This window comes from Benincasa hispida, chromosome 3 (assembly GCF_027475165.1).
Source record: "Benincasa hispida cultivar pf3 chromosome 3, pf3_genome.v1.1, whole genome shotgun sequence".
Classification (NCBI taxonomy): Eukaryota; Viridiplantae; Streptophyta; class Magnoliopsida; order Cucurbitales; family Cucurbitaceae; genus Benincasa; species Benincasa hispida.
Window position 1 is genome coordinate 40,654,018 of NC_143480.1, and position 10,544 is coordinate 40,664,561.

General features: G+C 33.5%; 1 protein-coding gene across 1 annotated transcript; it reads right to left on the reverse strand.

The window, feature by feature from the left end:
* Nucleotides 1–801: 801 nt before the first annotated feature.
* LOC150037269 (uncharacterized) lies at nt 802–4,895 on the reverse strand. The gene is made up of 4 exons (XM_090311947.1): nt 3,076–4,895; nt 1,791–1,885; nt 1,312–1,524; nt 802–870 (listed from the first exon to the last, which is right to left on the reverse strand). The coding sequence occupies exons 1-4, from the start codon at nt 3,875–3,877 to the stop codon at nt 802–804; spliced, it is 1,179 nt and encodes a 392-aa protein (XP_090168073.1). The 5' UTR covers nt 3,878–4,895.
* Between the last annotated feature and the right edge of the window lie 5,649 nt (nt 4,896–10,544).

The following is a 10,544-nucleotide window of genomic DNA, read 5'->3' on the forward strand; positions in this document are numbered from 1 at the left end:
GTCTACATCGTTCTTGTTATGCATGACATGTCCATTCAATAATTTGATAGTATCATTAGCGTTAGTATATTTGGAGGACTGGCTGAAGCTCTTAATTGGTGAATGATCCTACCATAATCAAAGTTACAAAAATTCAAAGTAGGAAAAATAATAAATAACCAAACTCATAAACTGAAAAGGAAACATACTTTTTTCTCGTTAACCATAACTACAAGTTCACGAGGCCATTTTACGAAGTTGCCCATTGCTTGCTTTAAGAACTCTATTTTACCCTTACAGGAATTGGTATAGGCAAATCTTCTCCAATGACAATGTCAATCAGAACTTTAACAGTTAAGCATGACACGTCATCATCAAATGTTGTGGCTACTGCAACAATATTATCTACAGTTCCTATAGCCAAGTGGCATGGTGTCCCCTTAACAAATTTAAAAGAACTTATGTCATGCATGGTTAAGCACGTACAATATGATTAAAATTTAAAAGTCACAATAAATAAATTACCTCCAAATCTTCTTTAGACATCTTTTCAGTATCTTCTTCTTTAGACATCTTTTTAGTATCTTCTTCTTTAGACATCTTCTCAGTATCTTCTTCAGATGCACTTAGTGCAACACTTCCAACAGATGATTTGGACTGATGAGATTGTTTGTTGTGAGTACTTTCTCTTGACATTTTACCATGTCGAACATTTTTTTTACTAGAGCCTCCTTCAATTTCTTGGCTCATAGAGGACTTTGGTTTTACTAATTTGAAATATTGAGAATGGGAAACAAAATCACTCATTCCTCTAACACGTCCCTAGTATTCTTCCATACCCAATGCTTCGGTGAGAACATCTTCACCTTCATGAACTTCAACCAATTTATCCTGTAAAATATATTACAATTTTCACACAATATCTATATCATCTTAAACTTATATATATGTCATCTTAAATTTTGCATAATATATACTTATAATCCGATTGGCACATTTTCGAGTAACTTCATCAAAATATTCATTATTCTTTCCTTTTCTTGCTTCTTTCCATAAAATCACCCGATAAGAAGGGTCATTCGATAGGTTCTACATGAACATACATATTTAATTAGCATAAAAATATTAGAATAAAATATTTAATTTAAGTTGAATAACTCACTAATTCTTGGGCAAGATTCACATAGCCCTTCCGAGAAATGTGGTGATTATATACACATTTCGCACGTCTTTCTTTTTTAACACGACTGATTTTCTATACAAAAAATCTAGTTGAAGTTACTTATCAAAACAATGATAATGTTGACATGTAATTTATTGTGAATGACTTACCTCCCATTCTTCACTCAATCGTTCATTGATGAACGATGTCCAATGATCTTGCTCTATATGAGAATATTGTTGTGGTGAAAATTGCAAGATCGATGGCTCATCCTTAAATGGAAGTATGAACTTTTGAGTCAACGTTGTCTTGAAAGTCCGAAACTTCCAAGACGCAAACATTAGTATACAATGTTTGGATTTAGAGTCCACATTGAACAACATCTGCACAATGAAAAAAGGTAGTTAAACAATAAACTAATAAACTACTATGCACAAGAATTAAAAGTTTAGAAAACATACCACTACACAATCAAAAAGTTTGTCTTTTAAATGGTTTGGAACTTTTTTCCAAGAATCATATGTTATAGGAATTTTTTGTCGAACACAAACTCCTATATAACTCTACACTTCTTTGCTCCAGATCCAACCGGTTGTCCATGTTCATTATAATTGATGGTCAACTATTGCCCAGATGTCCTTATTTGTACCAACTCAGACATTGTAGTTGGGCAACGTGATATACTTATTCTACTGTGTTTTTGTGGGATCATATTTCTATCATCCTCACTGCTACTTGTTGGATCTGCAAAAAAAAAAAATAAAAAAAATAAAAAAAAAATATTACTCACACAAAAAACATATAATCTTAATATTTAAATACATGTAACCATAGTAAATGACATACCATGTTTAATACATTATTTATCAACCCATCGACCCTCACAATCATGTCTAATGTATGTGGATGTTGTATCATCAATCTCAGTAAATGTATCAACATTGGGCATTCTTTGCATACCTCCATAACCACACTCTTGTAACATATCTCCTATTTCATCTTCATAAAAATCATCCTCAATTGTTCGTTGTGGAGATGTTAAAACAATTGACCAGCCCGAATTTGCGGGGTCTTTTACATAGAACACTTGTTTTGCTTGAGAGGCTAAAATAAACGGGTCTGATTTATGTCCAATACGATTGAGGTCCACAATAGTAAACCCAAACTCGTCTTTTTTTACTCCAGTTCTATTCTCAACCCAATTACATTTTAATAAAATAAATGATAATCCATGATAGTCAAGCTTCCATATTTCTTGTATTACACCATAAAAGGTCATATCTGACATGACGGGCCTTTTATCCTTAGCACTAGAGACTTGCATTGTGGTAGCCGTTATACTAACTCCACTATTTTGAACCCTCCTAACATCATCGCGATTCTTTGTGTGATAGTAGTAACCATTGACTACATAACCTGAATATTTTGCCATAGTTGGACAAGGTCCATTAGCTATCTATCTCAAAGAAGGTGATATGGAATTTTTGGGAACTTCGAGAGCTAGTGCAACCTACGATATATTTCATAATATTTTAGTAGTTAACATTTAATTATACATCAAATAGTAGGTCTCTAGAGATTACCCGTGTGGACAGCCACCGACTGAATGTACGATTATGCTTTTCTTGAAGCCACTTTCTACTTTTATTTTTGCCAAAATTGAGCTTAGACAAAATTTACCCGTGTGGACAGCCACCGACTGAATGTACGATTATGCTTTTCTTGAAGCTACTTTCTACTTTTATTTTTGCCAAAATTGAGCTTAGACAAAATATCCATATGTTACCTATTATAAATGACAAAGTTAGTAGATTATTGAATAATCAAGTAACCTAAAACAAGAATAAGATGAAGATCTACATACTCGACGTAAGGAAGCACATCATCTATATTTTAAATGACATAAAGATGAGCTTGATCCAACTCATCTTTACTCGATCTGATAAAAGAAGTAGCTGACAATGCTCTATCAATGTTTGAATTCGCTTTCTTTGTTGATGAGTTTAGCCCAATAGAATTAACACCAGATACGAATTCAGAACAAAACTCTATAGTTTCTTCAACAATATAATTTTCTCTAGCACATCCTTCTGGTCGATTTCTATTTCGTACATAAGTTTTTAACACTTTCATGTATCGTTCAAAAGGATACATCCACCTCAAATAAACAGGTTCATAAAACTCAATTTCTCTTACGAGATGCACTATAAGGTGTACCATTATTGTGAAGAATGATGGAGGAAAATACTTCTCTAAGAGGCATAGAGTGACAACGATATCCTCTTGCATACCCTTTAACTGAGATGAATCGATCGCCTTGCAACATATAGCATTAAAGAAGAAGCATATGCGAGTAATTGCAAGTCTTACATGTTTGGATAAAATATCACGAATGGCGACTGGTAATAATTGTTGCATAAGAACGTGATGGTCATGCGACTTAAGTCTGTGAAGTTTCAAATCTGTGAGCGATACTAAACTTTGAATGTTCGATGAATAGCCTTCAGGTACTTTAATTTCTGATAGTACCTTACAAAAGCTCAATTTCTCAGCTCGTGTTAATGTATAACATGCGAGAGGTAAAAAGACTTTTTTCTCTCCTACTTGAGGGGCTAACTCTGATCTAATGTTCAGTTCCACCAAATCTATTCGAGTCTTTATTCCATCTTTTGTTTTATCAGGAATATCAAGCAATGTGCCAATAAGATTTGCACATACATTCTTTTCAATGTGCATCACGTCTAAATAATGTCGCGCATCAAGATACTTCCAGTATTCTAACTCGAAAAGAATAGATTTTTTCTTCTAATAAGTTGAAGTGCTATCCCCCCTATTCTTTTTTTTATACTTTTCTTACCAAATGAATATTGATACTTACTTGTTTCTGCAAGAATTTCTTCCCCACTCAATGGTTCTGGACCAAATTCTAATTCTTGTGTGCCATTAAAAGCTTTCTTTTGTTTTCTATATGGATGATGGTGGGGTAGAAACTTGCGATGCTCGAGATATGTCATCCTCTTCCCTTTCGGTAAATAAGTGGATGAATTATGCTCTCCACAAATTGGACATGCATGATATCCTTTAACCGTACAACCACACAAGTTACCATACGCAGGGAAATTATTAATGATCCATAATAAAATGGCTTTAAACATGAAACGGTGTTCTTCATATGCATCGTAACATTCTACCCCATCTTTCCAAAGTTTTTTCAAGTCATCTACTAACGGAGCTAAATAAACATCTATGTCATTTCCCGATTGTTTAGGACCAGATATTAGTGTAGCCAACATAAAAAATTTTCGCTTCATGCACAACCATGGAGGTAGATTGTACGTCACTAACATCACTGGCCAAACTATATCTACTACTAAGATCTCCATGTGGATTTACCCCATCTGTCGAAAGAGCAAGACGAAGATTTCTAGGTTCTGACCCAAACTCTAGCCACAAATTGTCTATTTTTTTCTACGATAGGGCATCTTTGGGATATTTTAATAACCATTTGTTTCTTTTTTTTGACATGCCACGTCAATAAACTTGTTGTTTCTTTACTTCGAAACATTCTTTCAAATCTTGGAATTCGGGAGAAATACCACATGACTTTTGCTGGGATATTCTTAGCCCTTTCGTTTAAAAATTTTTTAAGCTTCCATCTTGATGTACCACAAATGGGACATACATTTGCATTAAAGAGTTCTTTTCTAAACAAGCAACAATCATTTCTACATGCATGGATCTTCTCGTACTTCATTCCAAGAGTACCCAACATCTTTTTTGCTTCATAAGTAGAAATTGGAATTTTATTAGGACTAGGTAATATGTCATGAATTAATTCCAACAACTCAGTGAAACTCTTATCGCTCCATAAAATTTAGCTTTTAAATTATATAAATTTACCAATGTAGATATTTTGGAAAAAGTTTTATAATTTGGGTACAATGGTTTCTTCGCATCATCTAATAATTCTTCAAAATTATCGAATTTTCCACTAAAATAGTTATTGTATGCAACCTCAAACATTCCAATTGTGTCATCAACATCAACATCATCCTCATTAACTTCGTCTCTTTCATTAGTAGACACATTTTCATTGTTTCTCTTAATCAGTAATGATTCACCATGAAAAATCCATGTTTGATAACTTTGATCTATACCATTAAAAAATAAGTGTTCTCTTATTTTGTTCATATCTAGAGTCTTTGCATTAACACATTTCAAACATGGACAACTCATGACATTCGGTATATTTGAATGTTGTAGATCATTTTTAATAAACACCTCGACCCCTAAACCATACTCAGCTGGCATTCTATTCATTTTCATCCATGACTTATCCATGATTGTAAAATATACAATTTAATCTACAAAAAAAAAAAAAAAAAAAAAAAAAAAAACAAGGGAAAATTTAAAAGCATAAAATTATGATTGTAAAATATGCAACATCAACAAATTTATAACAACTTGAATAATGATGATCTGGAAGGCCCGAACAATACAACACAAGTGACATTGCCATCCATCAAAATTAATTAACCAATAAAATCCTCCATTCTTACTTAAAGAATCGAGTTTCATTTCAATTTGTTCTCTAAAGAGGTATTTGGACCATCGAGTTAATTATAATAGTTTGTGGATTATAACAATATATGTTTAAGATATAGATTATTTTAGTATGAATATAATAGTTTGTAAATATCAACCATTATAATTGAAAGCCTAAACACCAAGTGAGCTATAATAGCATAGCTCACTCCACCCGATCAAAGTTTAGAGTCAAAATGATCTCTAAGTTTCAAAATGTAACAATCTTATCTTTGTTTTTGGATATTAAATTTTCTAAAATTGTCTTCTCGCAATTAGAATCCTACAGCCTAAACAATGTGCCTATTAGATCATATTTAGAGCTAAAGAACAAGTTGAAAAGAAGTTGAGGGAGCAGGCCAAATTGATAAGTTTAAACAAAATTGAAGAAAATGAAACTAGGCTGATATAGAATATAAAGGCTTGGAAAGGAAGGCTACAAAGGCTAAAGTTGTTCTGTCTCTCTGAGAACAACTTTATATAGAATATAAAGGCTACGAGGGAAGGCCAACTCCGGCATTTCTGGACCAAACATTGTCCAAACAAACAAAACAATTTTGATGCCTGTTGATGATATGTTTATTTATAATTATGCAAGTTGTACTGAACATTTGCACCACATTTGATGCCTGACACAGAACACAATACCATGCTAATCATCAATGCATGATCTCATTACTTGCTTTTTCCAGAAAAGTAAATAAGTGGACAAAAAAAAAAAAAAAAAAAAAAGCCTATTTTACAATTTGTCTAACCAATTCATAGAAACCTCATCTTTTACTGTGGTGGTTTTCATTTGTTCCTAGGCTACACTACAAATACAGAGACGAAATGTAACAAATGATATGTCAGCATACTATTTATACAGTTAATAGTCCTTCTGATAGGTACTGTGTTGATTGCAAATGGGATAGGTATAATTGGTTCCTTCGAAGTTGTGCATAAGATGTTGAAAAGAAACATATTATCTGTTTGAGAGTGTGACGATAGAACTGATAAATGGACTCCACAGTTTTTGTTAAAACAATCAGTGGAGTGAGTTGGAAGGGAACTACAGTTTTTTTTCCCCTTCTCTTTCTTCCTTATATTATTCGTACTTAATCCAACGTGAAATCTGATATGTTTCTTCCTTGCTGCAAACTTTCTAAAATATAGCCTTGCTCTAGCATTTCAAAGTGTAGTCTTAAAATTATTAACATACTCCCTTGATATATTTCATCTTTGTATTCACATCTTGATGCCAATTACTATGATCATGTTCAATACTCTCTTGATGTGTTTTACAACAAATTGGTTACGCATTGATGAGTACAAAGGGTGTGTGTGAATTATAAACAAATGGTGCAAATGTTCAGTACAACTTGCATAATTATAAACAAACAATCAACTTGCTAATTACAACACTGATTCATTGAAAACTCAACCAAACAAAACAATCCAATTACAATTTTACAATACCCCACCAACTCTCTAACCCCAGCTATTACCTTCTTTATTATCCTCTACTCATTTTATCAAAAATACCCCTACCAGTCTATAATATTTGACTTTCATCATTTTATCAAGAATATTGGGCCTATCTTCGTACTTGTAGAGAACACTACGACATGAAATAGGGTGATAAAATGTATCTTGAAGATCGAAGATTGAAATATGGAGTGGGAACAAAGAAAATTTCACATTTGAATGGATCTAACCCAGAGATCGAGGATTAAAATAGATCTTCGGACAACCAACGATAGCCCACCGAACACCCACCGAAAGAAACCCATGCGACCAGCTCCGGACAACCAATGATAGCCCACCTGAAATCAGACAACGCCAAGCTCACCTGAAACCTGAAGGCAACAATGAAGACAACCCCACCTGAAGGCAAACGGTCAACCAACAGCTATTGAGAGAGGAGAGAGTTTGTTTGGGTAGGTTAGACCAGCTGATCGAGGGTTTGAGTTTGAGTTTTGGTAAAGTGAGAGAGCTGAGAGAAATGTGATATATCATGCGCGCGAGAGGGAAATGAAAATTTTGATAAAATAAAAAATAATAATAGGAGGCCTTCAATATCGATTTTAAACCGATATTGTAGGCCATCTTCAATGTCGGTTTTAAACCGACATTGAAGATCTATTTTTTTCAACCGACATAATACATCCGATAATACTATTTTCAACCGACATTGAAGCCTGAATTTACATCAAACCATCATTTCTCTCATTCACAAATATCAATTAGTACTAATTCCATGAATACTTAACACCAAATACTCCATAAACACAAAAATATTATACATAAATCTTCCAATAAACAGATCATGGTTAGATAAATTTGCATTCATTCTAAGCTAGCATTTACATTCTATTGAGACAAAAAAAAAAAAAAAACAAGAATTACATCCTTACACAAATCGGTCAACAAAACTTGCCCATTGAGTTCGAGTTACGTCAATCTCTCCTTGGGTATATGCATTTTTTTTATTGAACTACAAAGAGGGAAAAAAAAGAAGATAAATTCAACATAAGTTTACATCCATTCATTAAATTAAAGCTAGTATATAAAAAATAAATAATTTATGTACGAGGCTAGTAATGGGAGTAGTAGGATTATGCACTATTTCATGTATATACTTTTGCACATAGTATCCGCATCCTACAGAATCTAATTGACGGGGGCACTGCATATGAAGAAGTTGAAAACAATTATTCTTATGTTCAAATGAACATAAATTGTTAAAAAATGAATGCAAATTTACCTTTACAGGTTTCCATTTTGGAGAAGACCGATGGTGTTGGAGATCATGCTTGGCTTACCATGTTTTCAATCCATTAAATAGTTTGAAAACATTAGTTAAACATTAATACTTCAATTAAGAGTTAAGAAAGTTCAATTACACTTACATATTTATAACTCCATGAAAATCCTCTTGAACCTTACTTCGAAGAGAATCTAAAACATAAACACAATTTTCTTGTAGATTGATTCCAATCAATATCCAATGATAACTATAATAAGCAACAATTTTGAAATATTAGTACATGTATAATGCAAATTAAAAATAACTTAAGAACTTGTATTTACTTACCCTGTGTTATATGGAATAAGGACTAATTGGTCCAAACTAGCCAATTCTAGTTGATTGGCTAAATTTCTAGATCGAATATCTTGAGAATTCACGTGTGGTGATATTCTTGTTTGATCAATTATAAAAAAACTTCTTCGTAATATCACGACCACATTCATCCCAAAGATACCTAAACAAAGTAAAAGTTATTATTTAAACATGTAACAAAGTATACATGAGTGAATCTAGATGAGTAATACTTACGCAATGTATGTCAAAATACACATGTAGCCTATTTCAACCATATTACAATATTGGATCAGATCATCGCGGCTTAAATAAATAAATTTGTCTCTTCCAAATATATGCACGTCCAAAATGATACGGATCATGTCTACATCGTTTATGTTATGCATGGCATGTCCGTTCAAGAGTTTGATGGTACCATTGGCGTCAGTTGTTGGGGTTGATGCCCTAAAGTCTCGTGTCGTGTAGTTTGTATACAGTTTGTACGAACGCTTGTGTTATATAATATATGATATTTACTTCACATCTTGTATTTTGCTCGTTGCATGTTTTATTTGCTTTACCATAAACCAATAAACCTAAAATCTTTGGTTATCTGTATGTAACTTAAGCATGTATGTGGTGACATACAAGTGAATCATGTCTTAAGTGATAACCAAAATGGTCTGTAGTATATGGATATAGGAGGGAAACCTTATCCTGGTAACACTACGGATGCGGCCCGATTTGTGGAATGGTCACAAGTGATTGTGACTTGTCACAGATGGTCTGATCCTGATCATTCGTATTGGGGACATGCGAGCGGAGGCGTCCTATACAAAGAGTTTGTATAAGGCCTCACCACAAAGTGTTAAACGTCTCATTATATAACACCGTTCATGATAAAGACTTCACTTCACTAGGATGACCATAGGTAACATGACCTCAATCCTAAATGAGTTGGGAACTTCTGCCATTGAGGGGTGGTCCTTTGATTTGTATGGGTGCGAGTGGCCAGTCACCAATTCAAACCTACCATGTTGGGGATTCATCTGATTTGGGAGTTGGGAACTCAGCTACACAAGATGGAATTCGCTCTTTCCCCGAAGCAGAGGTAAGTAGATAAATAGTTCCCTTAAAGGCTGATTTTGAGGCTTGAACAATGTGACACCACACACCTTTTCTTGGCCCGAGAGGTGTTCACACATAGTTGGATCATGTTGTATTATTCATTAGAGGAATCAGTGGTACTTAAGGAGTGAGATGTAACTATAGGGGCAAAATGGTAAATTGGCCCAGCTGTACTTACGAGCATCTGTGAAGGGTCATCGTACTCATGATTGGTTATATCCGATGGACACAGAAATATATCTGTGGTAAGAAGAGTTCAGCTGTTGGTCTTTAGTGAAATGCTTGACAGTTAACAGATGATGGATCTCATGGCTAAAGAGTTTAGTCAGCCATTCACGGAACGTTGAAGCTTCGAGCCACAGGTCCATTAGGTCCCCTAGGTAGCTTGGATAAAGTCGAGAATCAGTGTTTGGGTTAATTTGAAATGTTCAAATTGACAAGAGGGAGTTCGATTATATATGATATAATTGATAAATGTATGAGATACATTATTTTGAAGAAAATTAGATATAAGTATGATTTATATCAAGTAGAAGAAAAATTACTATAGTAGATATGCGATATCAAACTATAAGGTAAGAATATAATATGATTATATTTATTAATTATTAAATTAGTTAAATATAT

What these genes read in the sequence shown, in the direction of transcription:
- LOC150037269 (XM_090311947.1), bottom strand. Translation starts at nt 3,877, where the DNA reads ATGCACATTGAAAAGAATGTATGTGCAAATCTTATTGGCACATTGCTT. An exon ending in TACTTCTTTTATCAGATCGA is followed by an intron (nt 1,886 to 3,075) that starts GTAAAGATGAGT and finishes TTTTTTTTGCAG; the next exon opens with ATCCAACAAGTAGCAGTGAG. An exon ending in CAACTACAATGTCTGAGTTG is followed by an intron (nt 1,525 to 1,790) that starts GTACAAATAAGG and finishes TTCATTGTGCAG; the next exon opens with ATGTTGTTCAATGTGGACTC.